Source organism: Vanessa cardui, chromosome 19 (genome assembly GCF_905220365.1).
Source record: "Vanessa cardui chromosome 19, ilVanCard2.1, whole genome shotgun sequence".
Taxonomy (NCBI): domain Eukaryota; kingdom Metazoa; phylum Arthropoda; class Insecta; order Lepidoptera; family Nymphalidae; genus Vanessa; species Vanessa cardui.
The window spans coordinates 2,971,262-2,989,716 of record NC_061141.1 but is presented as its reverse complement, the minus strand read 5'-3'; the positions used below and the strand labels follow the sequence as shown (position 1 = coordinate 2,989,716).

Genomic DNA, 18,455 nt, shown 5'->3' with positions numbered 1-18,455 from the left:
TGTTTCAATTGACCATCAATAAGAAAGTGTAATACTTCTATATTGAATAAAATTATTTGATTTTGATCTTGATATAGATTTGGCAACCACAATATGAACACAATCCCCTTTATTCATTAAATAAAGAAATAAGTACTCACATAATCAGACAAGCTCTTCATTCCATAGGGGAATCGTTCCCTGTCAGGCACCAGGCGCCCTCTGGGGTCACGTTCCCTTTCAGGCCAGCAGTCGTCCACGTTGATGTACTCGTAGCCAGCAGCCGCATAGCCCTCGTTGACGAGGATGTCTGTCATCGTACGGAACAGACGATCACTGGGAAAATATATCATCATGAGACCTTAAATGGGAACACTTTATAAAATCTTATTTTCCTATCTGCCTTAAGTGAAGCTTAAAATTATAGTCATTTTGAAGAGGTCAAATGTAGTGGCGCAGCTATCGTGGGGTCAAAAGGTGCAGTGAACCAGGGCCCTGGAGTTCAGGGGGCCCTCAAAACTAAACCTTAAACTTCTGTAGTTAGTCACAAATCACGACCCTGCGCACAAAATTTCTTATTTGGTATCTATAATTTTAAAGGGTTAAAGAGGGGGTGAGGGCCCGATTTTTTTCTATGCACCGGGGCCTTTCCTCACCCAGCTACGTCACTGGTCTTAAATTAATTGTTAAACGTATTTGCAGCGATAAAGTTTAAAACAAATTTCAACCATACGATACGATACTGCTTATCAAATTATATGTGTGACAAATTGTGTGGGAGAAAGTCTTTACTAAGCATTGGAATATTTTAGTAAAGGCCCTTAGAAATATGGCACAGTATCCCTTTTCTTAACCTCAACCACTAATTGATCGCGATATGCTTTTGAATGTTTATAATTAAATTCATGCTCAGCAGTAAAGGAAAACATCGTGAGGAAACCTGTACGTCATTTTATTGTATGTCAATTAAATTGGAGCCACGACAATTATCTCCTAAACTTTTCTACTCAAAGAAAGAGAATGCCATGCTCTATCTATCTGCCATATTTACAACTGTTATTAGTTTAAACATAAAGTAAAGTAACAGCCTGTAAATTTCCCACTGCTGAGATAAGGCCTCCTCTTTCATTAAGGAGAGGGTTTGGAACATATGCCACCAGCTGTTCCAATGCGGGTTGGTGGAATGCACATGTGGCAGAATTTCGATGAAATTAGACACATGCAGGTTACCTCACGATGTTTTCCTTCACGGCCGAGCTCGAAATGAATTATAAACACAAATTAAGCACATATACATAGCGGTGCTTGCCTGGGTTTGAACTCGCAATCATCTGTTAAGATGCACGCGTTCTAACCACTGGTTAAATTCTGGTAACAAAAATTTACGGAATCCGTATTTCGTTACAAACTTTATCAGGTGAAATCTTTATCAATAACACTCTGATGACAGATGAAAACAGATAATAATTAAAATAAACTCTTAAAGTATCAATACTATTAATAAGACACAAAGTACTATTATTGCATGAAATACATATTTCTCGGTAACCATTTCTAACTGTCATCGCTTTTGTTATAAGTGAAAACGAATAATTTGTTACATGTACGATCAGTAAATTGATTATAATTTTCTCTAGTGAATGCTAAATAATTTATTAGTTTGATGATTTCATTATTAATAAGAATAACTAGCGACCCGGCTTCGCACGGGTGCAATACTAATGCTAAATATACTACAGAATTTGTTTATTTACGACATCACATTGAAAATTTCTAAAATGATAAGTGTTTCTTTACTATATCGTTCATGTATTATATGCACAAATATTCCTCTCGAACCACTCTATCTATTAAAAGAAGCCGCATCAAAATCCGTTGCGTTGTTTTAAAGATTTAAGCGTACAAGGGACATAGGGACAGACAAAGCGACTTTGTTTTATACTATGTAAAGATGCACAACTCAATGTATCCTAGAAAAAATAGTCTTTTAAGCAAGGGACATAGACAGAAAAAGCGACTTTGTTTTATACTAAGTAAACATACACAACTCAATGTATGCTAGAAAAAATAGTATTATTGAAATGAGTTAATATATCCAACTTACCTTATACAGTTGTCAGGGTCATTCTTGCAGTCAGTGTTGCATCTGAAGCGTTCCCACGCCAGCCATCCCATCGGTGGGGTCAGAGCCAGCCCATTATCCAACCCCGATATCTTCCCTAACAGACACACCACAACGAAAACTGTCCATATACACGATTTCCACGACGCCATTTTGTATTCAACGGAAAACTTTATAAATTTTCAATCACTACCTTTTAAAGGAAACTATACACATAATTTTATTGAATTTTTTTTATGATACCGTACGTTACGATACTGTCACTATTCGTCACTGTACTGTCATCGCTTTGAGGTTGGAGCAAGGAGTTTGCCTCTAAATAGTTTATCTGTGATGCGAAGTTCAGAGATTATCTGTAACAAATAAAAGTAAATGTTATTAATTGTAAACAATTCGTGAACTCGATTTGGGTCAGATATTATTTCCTGTTACAAATGTCAATGGCGCGAATGCAATTATCTATTAATAAATGTTTACGTTTAATAATCATAGTTACGATTCGACCTTTGCATGAACGTATGTATGTATACTATACTATATTACAAGAATTTTGTTCGGGTATTTGTATGTCTGCTTATCTAACTAGACAGCAGAATAACTATTTTTACTAATTTTGACGCATTTTTGAGGAAGATTTTATGCCAAAACACAAAGGAACAGCAGTAACTGTAGTTACTGTTAATAGCTGCCTGTAGTGAAAAGAATCAACAAAAGTCTTGCAAAAAATAAGATATTTTATTCAAGCAATTTCTGAAGAATTTTGTGTCATCTTAAAAAATTATATTAAATACGAAGAAATGATTTGGAATACCAATAAGATCAAGTAAAATAGAAGTGATGTTAATTGTTCAGTGGTTTAATTATGTAGCTATATAAAAAGTCGTAGGTTCGATCTTGATCCCTTAGGTATTTGTTATTGTAGTGGCTTTAAGCTGGATTGGAGGAGCAACGAATTCCTTGTAATGGGGTATTATAGCTATTATTACAAAAAAATGAGAAATGTTTAAAATCTCTCGCTAATAGTAATAACCGTCATGTGGTTATATTCATATGTGGTACCTATATATTAATATATATTTTTTATATTAAAAATATATGCGCAATACATTATACTCCGTATGTAAAAGTATATACCAAAATAAAAAAATACCTCAATTGTGTTATCATATTACGAATACAGCATCCACGGCATTGGTACGGGTTATATAATATATTTACATAACTGTGTCGATATTATGTCGAATGCTAAGAAAAATTTAAATTCCAATAATAATAGTTTATGTAAAATATATATCTTAAGACGTTTGGATAACGTATACGTAATATAGATATATAATATATAGATATATAGATTCGTAAACCTTTATCTGATGTTTTTAATTATAATTTGAATTTTTATATCGATATATCTTTAAAAAAATATCATAACACAGGAAATAAACAGCATGAAAAGCTGATACAAGACTTACTTCAAAGAAATAATGTTTGTTTTAAGATATATGAATTATTATTATAAATCAAAATAAACTTTATTCGAGTAGGCTTTAACAAGCACTTTTGAATCGTCATTTTACAATAAAGTGAAGCTACCACCGGTTCCGAAAGGAGATTCTACCGAGAAGAACCGGCAAGAAACTCAGTAGTTACACTTTTTCAAAATTTAAAAAATACAAAGTCAAGTTAGTTAAATACAATTATTTAAATTAATATATCCTGCTTTGAAGTCAACAGGTATTAACTCCACGCTTTTTTATCATCTATAAAATCTAAAAAACGAAATGTATCGATAAAACATTATATACTCTTTATACCGTATATAAATAAATTATTAACATTACAATAATAATTTCTATGGAAATATTTCGATAATATATTTTATATCGATAATAATATCACATTTAAAAGCTCTTGTCTATGATTCATCTATAACAACTATAGTTATCAGATTTCCTTCCATCAAACATATGGTAGAATTAAATCCATTAAAAAAAAAACTTATGTAATGGTCCGGTTACACGTGCTGACTTTGTGTTTTTTAAATAAGAATATTAATGTAATTTTTTTCCTACAATTTAATGTTATTGTAGCTTTGTCATGGTTGTATATAGTTATGAATCAAGGCGCTATTGTCTACTGTAAATTATTATATTAAAAATGATTATATTAGGCGAGCTATAGGAAAATGTATTAGTTTGCATGAGACGGTTACGAGTAAAGACTGCAATACAAATAAGATTTTATTTATTAAGCTTATTTTATTAAAATTAAGAGTTATGAAATTCAAACTATGAGTGTGTGAATTTTCTTTCAGTTTCATACAGCGCTTACCCGCGCAAACCGGTTTGCGCAAATAAGCGTAAAGCGAGCGTATAACCGGACCTTTACAAATACAGAGACTTCAATAAAACAATTATAATTATATTAAAGTACGTAAATCATTCATACTATGCTTTTTATGTGCTGGAATAATTTGTTCTATGTATATATTTTTCTTATCATAATTATAATGGTATGATTTATGTAGTTCATATTATGACATGCCATTGTGTTTCTATGTTCGTTTATTGTAATATATAAGAGTTTTGAATACATTATTATCCGACAACGGTGAAGAGTAATGTATTAACTCTATTTATTTGTAAGAACAATCTTTTTGATTTCATAACATTAAAATTATGAACAAACGCGTTTTAGAGTATTAATAAGCAAACTACAGAGGGCGTGTAATCGAGTAGATGCTTAAACACACGTGTATTGTACACCTGTTAACGAAAATAGATTTTAATCTTTATAACAAATATATAAGCTATACTTTTAATGAGTAAATATTATTGTTTAAGTACATTTTTCCTATTGTATGTTTTTTAATAATTATACTAAATATACCTTCGCTAAAGACTCACTTATACTGAAGCGTTGTTCAACTGTTTATATTATGAATATGTAACAAAATGTGATTAGTGCAACGAACAAACAAAAGCTAATTAGTCCTGTTACTCGATTGCATAGAGTCAGTAACTCTATGAGAAGCTAAGGTGCGCTTGTGCGCAAAACTTTTGATGGGATTATTGAATTTATATATGTAGAGATTCTTTATTATACTGATTGATTGAAAAAACCGTCTAGTATTTTTTCAGTGTATTTTTTCTCGAATTATTAATAGTTTTCAATTAGACAATTAGATAATAATTTTAAATTATGCATTTGAAATTATCAGTTTATATTTTGACTCAAGATTTATATTACCAACCCTCATTGGAACTGCGTGGTGGAATATGTTCCAAATCTTCTCCTCAAAGATAGAGGAGGCATTCAGCCTAGCAGTGGATATTTACAGGCTGTTGTTGTTGTTGTTGTTTGTTCATATTGAAGTATTTATATGATATTTAAAGTACATATTTCGTTTCCTGCGATCATGATATATAATCTCTTTGTTATAATATTTTGATAGAGATCATATTTCAATATCTCTTCAAAATAAAACGAAAATTTGACGTATTCTTAGAACTGTAACGGATTACTAACATTATAAGAAATATAATCTAATATGCGATTGATGACTAATCTGTGTAATCAGAAACTGGTTTTTTTTTGTAGTTATTTATACTCTATGGTTAAGTTTCGGTTACATTTTTTTTCTGTGCATAATGATATAATTATATATTTCGGCTCGTCTTATAGCTAGCACCAAGCAGTAATAGTTATTATTGTCGTGTTCCGGTTTGAAAGTGTGAGTGAGTTCATGTAATAACAGGGGATAAAACATCTTGGTTTTCAGGGTTGGCAGTGTATTGCTCTAGTAAGAAATGGTTGAATTTTCTTACTGTAACAATTTTATAGGCAGTGACCACTTACCGTCAGATTGCTAGTAGAAACTAATAAAAACAAAACCGGCTGTTGTTACTATCGTACAAACTCAATATTAACATATAATATTGTTGTCTTGCTTTTGGCCATTTTATTTTATTTTCAAAAAGGCATTAAAATTACTTTTCGAAATTATCTTGGCAATTTACATACACAGGTAGTCTCACCATGCACTATCACACTAAATAATATGTATTGACGAAACAACAAACATTAATCAATCACATATATGTTTGTGTAAATACATATAACATAACATGTGCTACCTCACTAATCTTTCAAATCGAAAAATATGTAAAATTTTGAGTACCTAGTATAGATAGTATCTCTGGCTATGAATTGTTAAGTTTGCAATAAATTTTGACCTCGTTAAAAGTGATCTTATGTTTTGTCTTGCTACTAACTATATAATATATGTGTAATATTCGCGCTTTGACATTGGATAAGTCGTTTACATTGAAATATTAATACCATTCAATTTTTAATCTGAATTTTAGGTAACACATATGTAGTTCAAGTTGCTGGAAAGTTGTTTTTTTAACTATAAGTGGGTGAACGCATGCAAATAGCCCACAGCTGGGCTAAGACCTTTGCACACTGACGGTTAAGATTGAAGTGTTATAGCCGATGCAAATTCAAAACATGTTAATCAAGTATATAATAATTCCACTAATATCGATTTTAGTGTAAATTATTTATTTCTATTACTATATATTATTAAAATACATAAAATGTTTGGAAAAGATTAAGTACTGATATTTTTACTAGTTCGTTTTTTATAGTGTTACAAATTGACAGATATGTCATAATATTTTTTTTATGGAGTACGTTGGCGGACGAGCCTATGGGCCACCTGATGGTAAGTGGTCACCATCACCCGTAGACAATGACGCTGTATAAAATATTCAATATTCCTTACATCGTCAAAGCGCCACTAACCTTGGGAACTAAGATGTTATGGCCCTTGTGCATGTAGTTACACTAGCTCACTCACCTTTCAAACCCAAACACAACAATACTGCGTATTGTTGTTTAGCGGTAGAATATCTATAGGGTTTGTGGTACCTACGCAGGCGGGATTGCACAAAGCCCTACCACCAAGTAAATAGATAAGGCAGATAGAAAACAAATGCGTTCTGAACACGAAAGGGAAATTAATTTTTTGTAAATCGGATTTTCAAATTTATACATATAGTAAACACAGCCAGCCCGATCTCAAGTTTCCATTCAATACATATACATTTTCGACTTAATTTAACCTTATTCAGCGGCGTTTAGTTAAATATATTTATCTCTTTCTAGCATCATTGATTTGACATTAGATAAAATGAGACAAAATTGCTTACGTTATATCACCTTCATAATTTGTAGGTAAAACCGTTACGCTATTTAATAACGGACGTTCGAAATTTAAAACTGAAATTTCAAACAGTCATAAACCTACTAGACTGTCCTTTTAAAGTTATTGCAGTCAGAAGTGAATGGCAGTTCCATCCTTACGATGATAATAATAAGGATTATTATTGAATACATTTTATAGCTGAGTGTAGTGCAAGGTAATATGTGAAGCAATACAGTCCGATACTTAAGTAATCATTAATGGTTCATACGTATATCGACTTCTGAATTAAACAGCTTAACTGTTTTAAATTTACTAATCTGCCTAAATACTGATCATGATTGATCGGTGAATGCTCATTGGTCGTATATCACGTCATCCACTGTCATCGACCAATAACAATTCAGATTAAATTATAATGATTTCGTTGTTGACATTTAACGGCTTAAAAATGTCAAATTTGCTTTGTATGAACTTCCATGCACTCCCTTTTTCAATTACTTATATAGACTAAGAAATTACTTTAGTCTTAGCTAAGAATAATAATTTCAGTTCTAATATTGAAATAACTTTAATACCTTAGCTTGTCAATCAAAGAGTTCTTTACCTAAATACAACAACAAAATAAAAAAAAAATTATGATAATTATTTTGTTTTTTTCTTTTTTTTAATTTTTAAATTTAGTTGCGGTTTCAACTGTAACATATTTTTAGTATCGAAGGTTTTATCATACAATAAATCATTTTGATTTACGATTTTTCAAATGTAACTCTCGTTAGCTTCCGCAATATTAGTTGCAAAACCATCCAAGGCTGTACAATCATAATTTTTAATCTGTGATCTTATAAGTATAACACATTGCAAAGTTAAATAAGGTCAATGGTTATGTAGGTATGACCTGAAAAGTTGTTGTATTTACCATTTCATTATCTAACGAGCTGTGATGGTTTTGAAAGGTGACATAGTCAGGTATCATAGATGTTTTGAAGGAAAACGGTATCCCAGGGTTGGATTAGTTGTATCAGGAACGTGCGTTAGTTGCTCTCACATACGAGCCGCACCAATGAGAAGCCTCTCTTTTTATCTGACTTCATTTGGCTCTACATCATAATACAAAATAAGTATAAAGTTCAATTTTAATAAATTCTAATTAATTCTTGAGTTGAGGATGAATGCGGATTCAATCCCAGAAGAGGCCTTTGCCCAGCAATGGGAAATTTACTGGCTGTTGTTATTATTTATTTAATTAATTTTTAATTGAATGTAATAGTAAATTATAATGAATGTATGACATAAAAATAATATCCAATAAAAATCAAATTGAATTTAAGAACATCTCTATATAGTTTTTCTAAACGTTTCAATATTTTGAGATAAAATATCGCTATATCGCTGGATTCCGCTATTCCTTATTCCTTATCTCTTATACCTTATTTTTTTATTGTGTAATGGGCTTTATATTCAGCATGTTTCAGATATTATTCATGAACATTCACACAATATAGTTCATTGTAAAACAGCCAAAACAACGCATGACCGGTGTTGCCAGTAACAAAATAAAAGCATCGCTAACCATTATCATTACGTCACGTAATTACATTTGATGTTGCATGTTCGAAAATTAACCTATAAATGTCAATCAAATCGGTCATACTAAAAAGTATGTGTAATTTACTATTTAAAATGAATGTTTTGCCCATCCGTTGTCGTAAATTATATTTGATTGACTTATATTACTGATTTAATTGATTTACATGAAACATTTGCATGGATATCATTTTAAACATAAAACCAATGTTTACGATATAAAAATCTCGTGTTATAATCTGATACTAAATATACCACAGAATTACAGTTATTAATAACAGGATATATACCATGTTTAAACAATGAAACATGGTAAATATCCCGTAATTAATAACTGTAATAATAAAGATATTAGACAACATCACATATATTACTCTGATCCCAATGTAAGTAGATGAAGCACTTGTGTTATAGAAATCAGAAAAAACGACTGCCTGGAATCGAACCTGGGACCTCAGAGTGGCGAACCCATGAAAACCGGCATACACACCACTCGACCATGGAGGTCGTTATAAGATAATCATGTTAATTCAAAATCTTATGACTCAAAATGCCTTCAACGTTCACAGTTTTTCAGTAATTAGATAATACAAACCGCTGCGTCTGATGACATCACTTTACAAAATGATCTGTGTTTCTATACTATATTGTGCATGTATTATACACTTTCCTCTTGAATCAATCTATTAAATAAAACCGTATCAAAATTTATTGTGTATTTTTAAAGATCTAAGCATACATAGGATCAGACAGCGGTAAGCGACTTTGTTTTATACTATGTAATAATTTTTTTCTGATTCAGTGGCGGTTTGACTTAACAGACTAGGTTAGACCACAAATTTATCCAAAAATTTGACCAAAGTATGTAATTATACTATATACTTTAGTTTAGTCCCGAGCAAGCACCACTATTTTTCATGTGCTTTATTAATATTTATAATTCATCGCGTGCTCGGTGGTGAAATATCGGAAGTTAGCCTGCAACCTTTTCTGAAATGGAGTAGAACTTAGCTCAACAGCGGGGTACCTACAATCACATTGATATCGTAATGGTAACGGAAAACATCGTGAGGAAACCTGCATGTGTCTAATTTCAACGCAACAAATTCTGCCGCATGTGAATTCACAAACCAGCACTGGAGCAGCATGATCGAATATTCTTCTAACCTTTTCCTCAAAAAGGAACATGAGGCCATAGCCTAACAACGAGAAATTTACAGACATATTAAACCGTCTTTCCACGTATAGTGTCAAAAATCATGCACAAACTTATACGCGAATAAAGCGCTAATGTACCTTGGCCATGTTAGAAAAAAACGCATTTCCTTCAATATACAAAAACGAGCTGCTTGCAATAATTAATTACAGAGTCACGTGACGTTAGAGCGCTCAACCCACGGGTTTACGTAATTTTATGTAAGAAACCGGCCAACATGTTGCTTGGTCCAGTTGTTACGTCCAAACACCGTACACTCGGCAATTCTATACGATACATTAATTCATTCATGCTATTTTATTCTTTATCCTACGAGCAATAAGTATCAAAATACAAATTTCTATTTATAATGATGATTGCCCGTACACGTGGAAATCCTGGATTGACAGATTTGTATCCTATGTAATAGGATGCTTTCCTTTTCAAGCCTATAATTGAAGCGATCGGTGACTTTTTATCTTATACGTGTTATACAATAACAATAATTAGACAGAGAATCATTACCTAAATAACCAAAGCAAAATTTTCATATCATCATTAGTAAAGTAAAGTAAAGAAAAGTAACAGCCTATACATTTCCCACTGCTAAGATAAGGCCTCGCCTTCCAATAAAGAGAGGGTTTGGAACAGCGTGGTGGAATATGTTCCAAACCTTCTCCTCAAAGGGAGAGGAGGCCTTTAGCCCAGCAGTGGGAATTTACAAGCTGTTGTTGTTGTTGGTTCATTGGTTTGGTCGTGAAAGAGCGGTCGGACAGAGTTACTTTCACATATTTGAGTATCTTATTTCATATATATATTTGTCTCTTGAAACCGCGGGCGCACACTAGTATACAATAAAATATATAACACTTGATCCAAAACAGAAATCAACGCTCGTAAAACTGGTACTAGTTTGAAGTACAGCTATACATATTATATTTAATACGAAAAAATACGTTGATTCGAGATCAATATTTATGTACCAGGTGCATGAGTCATATAAAGCTTCGTATATGCCGATAATCGAGGGTCAAAGATTTTATTCATAGCTCTTTTAAAGAGCGTACGCAAGTAAATAGAGTTATATAATTTTGTCGCAAAAATAAACCGCCTAATTCAGTATTAAATAAAATAAATAAATATTTGATAACATCACATACATTACTCTGATCCCAGTGTAAGTAGCGAAAGCACTGTTAGGGAAAATCAGAAGTAACGATGATATCACAACGCCCAGACCCAAGACAACATAGAAAACTAATAAACTTTTTCTACATCGTCTCGGCCCGGAATCGAACCCGGACGTAGACGTAGACGGAGTGGCGTACCCATGAAAACCGGTGTACACACTACTCGACCATGGACGTCGTCGAAAGGTATTAAAACCTCTTTCGTTTAATCAGTATATAAACATTCATGTACAAGAATAATGTACATTTATATATGTTGCAATCATCAAAATCAAATCAAATTATTTCACAAAGGAATTTTTATCATTAATTCCTTCACTATATTAAAAAAAAATAGTAAGTGTGCAAGTCAAGAACGCGTGGAATGCTGGCAAGAATTTTCAAGTTGAATCGCAATTCCGATCCTCTGAGCAAAAAACGAACCAGCCGCTCTGTGGAATCCATTTAACTTCAATTTGTCAAGTATTTCTTGAGAACGGTAACCATGGCTGATGTCTGCTAGGGGGACACCATTATCAACACCATTATCATTATTAAGTCATATTCATTAGAATATAAAAGATCTAAATAGTCGTGTCTTTTTTGTTGCATTTGCTGTCGAAACGCTTGGCCCTTGGGGTAGTGGTGCAAAAAGCATCAAAAGTATAACACCTCGCCTCATTGCCTCCACTGGTGACAGGAGGCTGGTTCGTTTTTTGCCCAGAGGATCGGAATTGCGATTCAACTGGGAAATGCTACTATCTTGACACCATTGCACGCGGTCAAGATTTATACAGTAACTAGTTTTAATTCATATTTGTATATATTTGGGCATTTAATAATTGTAAAATTAGCCAATAAACTAAAAAGATACTATAAATATATACATACAATATACTAAAAAGATCAGACTGTGTGAAGTTCTTTTCGTAAATTTAAGTTATATTAAAAAAATATTTTTATGCTGACCGTACTAAATTTTATCGAATGTTTTGAACTGGTTATTTATATGTGCCAATTAAACCGGTCTCGTACACTTTCTGCCTCACCGACCGTTCCCTTTGTACAATGTCATTTTGCAATATACACTTTGCCCAACTGATATCGCGCTTATACGATCAAGAAAGGACGTATACTATATTTTGTTTAATTTATTCGTTTAACAATTCTATTTTATAGAACATAAACTACATTTTAAATTTAGAATGCATATTAACTTTTAACTTATTTACCAAACGACTGATTATAATAATACAAAAACAAATAGGCATCGCATCATGCCATAATGTCAGTATCCCGATTTATTTGGAATTGGTGCATTATTTTTTAGCCGTATATTACTTGATCGTGACTTCTAAAGCATGTTATTTATCAAATAGTGCACCTAGAATAGTCTTGATATTTAGAACTATCAAACTTCAAGACAAGGTTATGATCGATGTAGTTCATATAGATACGTATATGTAAAGATACATATACATAGATACTTCTTTGTTTTTTAAATTAAATTGTATTTTATTAAAACATTATCTTATATATTCGGTGGTATAAAGAGTAACTATCTTAGCTTCTCGAAATTGCACTCCAGCTCATTGGAATTAGTCTGCGATGCATCTACCTATCCTACTACTATTATAAAGGCGAAAGTTTGTATGTATGGATGTATGGATGTTTGTTACTCTTTCACGTAAAAACTACTGAATGGTTTTGAATGAAACTTTACTACAATATAGCTTATACATCAGAATAACACATAGGCTACAAATTTTGAGGTTTCTAATGTGAGGTCGTAAAAAAACACATTTTTTGCGCTTACATTGCAAACGCTGACTGAATCCTACAAGATAGATCAAAACAATGTACTACAGTATTGTACAACTTAAAAAGGTCTACAAAAAAGTCCGTGATGGTATATGTTTATCTCTTAGGAATAACCCACAATAACCATTTTTTATCCTTTACTTTGTACGAGAAATAATGACTTATTTACGAAGCGATTTTAAGCGATTACTAGACTAGACGGGACGAACCTGAAGTCCACGCGAACGAAGTCGCGGGCAAAAGCTACTAAATAACTGAAAACAATTATTTAATTTGCACTTTCACACAAAATCAGAACTAAATGTCAAACATTCTATATATTTTATGTGTATATATGGTTTGAATGGTTCTTATATAGTTGATTCTTCGATACTCATTCTTACTAGATATGCATTGAGGCAAACATATTTATAAAATAAATATTGGCAAAATTGCCTTATTGTATCAATTAAAATGATAAAACAACATAGATATAATATTATAAATAAGAAAGTAACTCTGTATATCTGTTACATTTTGATGGCCATCCCCATCCCCCGTAAGGTAAGGCCTTTATACATAACACTTGGTAACTAACCCTAAAACACGAGAAAAACCACAAAACAGTTTGTGTCGTGTGTAGTAAAAATCAGGAACATAATATAATTAAAACAATTTTAACAAGACTTAACTATAATAAATTATGAATTAATAAATACTCTGATCGTTTAATTATATAGGTTATTTTAAATGAATATAATAATTTATCAAAGATAATTATTACATTAAGAGCCTCACAATAACGTCACGTTTCAAACTAAATTCATGTAGACTATAGAGTTATTATATACTAGTTCAACCTGTGACTTTAAGATCGCAAAATTTATGAAATTGACGACCTTCATGGTCGAGTAGTGTGTACACAGGTTTTCATGGGTACGGACTCCGATTCCCGGCCAAGTCGATGTAGAAAAAGATCATTAGTTTTCTTTGTTGTCTTAGGTCTGGGTGTTTGTGGTACCGTCGTCACTTCTGATTTTCCATAACACAAGTGCTTTATCTACTTACATTGTTATCACAGTAATGTATGTGATGTTGTCCAATATTTATTATTTATTATTTGAAAATTATAAACTTTCCCATTAAACTCCCTAGAATGAAATTAAAAGAAGTAGGACTCGAACTATCAACAACAAACTAAACTAAACAAACATCAGCCTGTAAATTCCCACTGCTGGGCTAAAGGCCTCCTCTCCCTATGAGGAGAAGGTTTGGAACATATTCCACCACGCTGTTCCAATGCGGGTTGGTGGAATATACATGTGACAGAATTTCTATGAAATTTGTCACATGCAGGTTTCCTCACGATGTTTTCCTTCACCGCTGAGCACGAGATGAATTATAAAGACAAATTAAGCACATGAATCAGCGGTGCTTGCCTGGGTTTGAACCCGCAATTATCGGTTAAGATGCACATGTTCTAACCACTGGGCCATCTCGACTCCTAGAACTATATTCATTCTAAATTTTATCTTAATTGGTTTAGCTGTTCTAGCGTTAATAGGCAACAGATTAACTAACGCATTCACAATATTAGTATAGATTACGTTATGTATTATTATATAATTTACAATAAAATATTATACAAAGCAATCATTATGTATGCCACGATTTATTGCAAATGCCTTTGTCAGATCCAACTATTATAACACCATATACCGAAGCGTATTTCATTCAACTAATAACTACATTATCAATAAATATATATATAGGTATACTTTTATACAGTATTACTAACACATACCAAATACCTTTAGTTTAGTATATTATGAACAATAAACTTACAGTCCTGACTTTGTACGGGTACTCATACGAAAATATACTATAGAATTAGTTTACTTTCGACATAATATTACAAACTAAAAAAAAAAAAGTTATCAGTGTTTCTTTACTATATTGTCCATGTATTATGTACAAAAACCTTCCTCTTGAATCAATCTATGTATCTATTAAAAAAAACGCATAAAAATCCGGAATAAAGGGACAGAAAAAAGCTACTTTGTTTTATACTATGTAGTGAAGTGATGGTTCCGATAAAATCTTGTACATATGTTCATTTTACGTCTGTTAACAAAAAGGTACATTGAAAAGATATTTCTTACAATTAATTGTAACTAAAATTGTTTCTTGTTATATGTATTAACATTCCGAAAATTGATAGCGTCACTAAAGTAAAGTTCTATGAAATGGCTGAGTGCTTATAAACGCCTACTTCATTAAATAATGTTTTGAGGTTTTTTTTCAGTATTCTGAATGCTATATTATTTCTATTTTTGCTATGATGCAAGCAAGTTTTTAAATGTTGAGAAAGATGGAGTACTGAATTCTTGCCGGTTCTTCTCGTTAGAAACTGCTTTCCAAATCAGTAGCTTCACTTAGTAGTTTGTTAAAAGTGCTTGTAAAAGTCTACATGAATAAAATACAGTATATTGTGATTTGATTTGGTTTGAACCTCTAAGAACTAAATTTATATGTGTAACATACACTAAGTTACAACAAATTCCTGGAAGTTACTTTTTATAAATCTAAAACAAGAGGACCAACACCAAAACCGAAGTCTGGACGGCAACTAATTTAACTGTACAATCACATGTGTATCGGTCTATCTTATAATATCCTTTAAGAATGGTTTGATAATGTCTTATTAAGTTATTTAATCTATACAATATATATATATAAAGGAACTGTCGAACCGGCATATAGCTGACATAAGTAACTTAGGCTACAACAATAAATGAATAATAACTAGATACCAAAAAACAAAATATGGCGCTTAATTAGAGCTACATGAAATAAAGAGACATTAAGTAGTTATATTTGAAAGCGCTGGGAAGAAGCTGAGTTATATAAATAAGGGCGTCAATTTTACTATTAAATTGCAAGTTTAGCGCAATTGCATCGAAGCGCAATTGTTTCTGTTCAGGGATTTTTCTATTCTATTAACAAAATAAACCAATTGCGTTTGAACTCGAAGATGATTTGAAACACAATCCATTAACCAATGATGTTCTAGTAAACAGATATGTCATTAACGCGCAAAAGACTAGAAAACCTCCTAATTGGGACGTTTGCCTTTAGTCGTTTTCATCATAATTATGCCAGTAATACGTTATAATACATCATAATTATGCAGTAATACGTTTTGCGTAATTAAAACATCTACTAATCCCTTTTACTTATTGTTTTTTATCAAGCTATCCTTTTTACTTGTAACGAAATGTAAAATAAACGGTCCCCGGCGCGGCACACTTTTTTCTGTTGTTTAGTATGGGTATAACATATCTGTTTATTAGAATATCGTTGCCATTAACCCCTTTTTATTAGTTACATTTAAGTTGAAGGTATTCCATCAGAAATAATCGAAAAATCGGACTATAATCATGAACGTATCATAATTACGTAGAATAGTCCCAAGCTTCCTAACTCAATTAAGGCAGTATGTTAATTAACATATATAAACACTAAATTAAATCGAATGTGTTATTATTTTATTACTTATGAGTAACATAAGCCGTGATCAGTAAACAAACTGTTCAATAAGATATCAAATACATTTATTTTATTTTGCATTAACTACTTTGTATACCGTATCTAAATTAGAATATCTTGTATTAATAAAACCTTTGTAAACATAACGTACAAGCTTAACAGGATTTGAATGAACGAAAGACTGAATGAACTTTAGTGATCTATTACGTCATGGCCTTGATTACTATGTGCAAAAGTTTGTAGTTTGTAGACGCTGATTGTTATAAATTGATAAGGCATATATTCTAAGGCAATTTATCAACGACAGGTTAGGCAACATAGCGGTCTGACTGATGTGTTGAATTAAGATTTCTGAGCGGTTTTAAATTTAAGCTACTTGATATTTAAAATCACAATTTAAAACTGGAATACTATATTCAAACTACAATTAATTTTGGTGCGGATATAGTACGACACAACTTCGATGTAGAAACGGCAAATTCAATCAAACCGATTACTGCCGTTTTTTACAACCAACAGAAATATTTCCCTATCGCGCCATTCGACGCTATTTGTCGCTATAGATTCCCGCGTCAGTTCAACCCGAGAAAGCAAGTGCATGTAAATCGACGTGTCAAATTGACGAATATATTAGGTCATATGATATTACAAGTTATTGCGTTTGTGTAAAGATCGTATTCACATAAGGAATAAATATTAGTAATTTGGGATACATCTAAATTGTGTCGTACTATAAAAGGCCGATGATAGACAATTGTATCCGTAAGCAAAACGAACAGACACTTATATATAGAAAACGGGTATGATTCATTTCCGATATAATCCAATTAAAAGACAAATCTTGAACAGGATTTTTGTCGCTAAATATTAACAAAATTAACAAATTGAGGAAAACATTAATTCTGTATAATGATACTCGACTGTTAAGTTGCAAAGGCTGTGTTTATCGATATTTAATGTAAACAGTTAAGTAATAACCCGTAGTTGGTGGAGGTGCTGTCTCATGGCTCGCTTTCCGCTATTTCACGCAATAGAAAACATACTAGCGAAAGTTATATACCTCATTTTTAACGAATCATGTCATTAATGCGCAAATTGTAATAGAAAACTAATTTCATAGTATAAACATTAATATTGTTTTTTTTTTTCGGGTATTTTTTTATAAGCTTCACTGTTTGTTTTCTTTGGGCTTTATGCAAGCTTCGTTCGAGTCTCATCACGCAGTCTACTGTTTGTTTTTTTTTGTGTTTCGATTTGAATGACAGTTACACAGGGGTAACTACAGACGCATGAGGTACACCTTTGTCCCCGGTGGAAGTGACATTAGCGGTTTTAATCAATGCATATGTATACACGGTACATATACCGAAATATTTTTTTACAATTTTTGTCCATCTGTCTGTTTGTTCCGACTAATCTCTGGAACGTCTGAATTTTGATGGGACTTACACTAGCAGATAACTGATATAATAAGGAGTAACTTAGGCTACTATAATTTTTTTTTGTTAAATTCAAACGCGTACGTGGTCGCAAGCACAGCTAGTTGATAATCAAGTAAATTTAATTTAAAAATGTCATTTGATTAATTAATAAAAAATGTCATATATTTGTTTTATTGTTTTCCCCTCCATTATGACACACACCTTCAAGCTAACATTTTTATTTATATTTATTTAAATGAGCTCTTTTGTTAATGATTGCTTACAAATATATTTCAAAAATATAACTGGTATCTGTATAAGTCCTTACATTCTTTAGTATATAGTATAATATTTATAAGCTATTATAAATATTTAAAAAAATATATACCTTCGATCAATAACACTAAATATTAAAATAAAAATTGAC

At 31.8% G+C, this 18,455-nt stretch overlaps 1 protein-coding gene across 1 annotated transcript in view; it reads right to left on the bottom strand.

The window, feature by feature from the left end:
* The window catches only part of LOC124537942 (alpha-N-acetylgalactosaminidase), a 76,589-nt gene that overhangs the window by 38,110 nt on the left and 20,024 nt on the right, over positions 1-18,455 (bottom strand). Inside the window, exons 2-3 of the mRNA XM_047114916.1 lie at positions 2,084-2,454; positions 141-315 (exon numbers count right to left, since the gene is read on the bottom strand). Coding sequence (XP_046970872.1) covers positions 141-315; positions 2,084-2,253 — 345 coding nt within the window. The 5' untranslated portion in view covers positions 2,254-2,454. The remainder of the gene's footprint in view (positions 1-140; positions 316-2,083; positions 2,455-18,455) is intronic.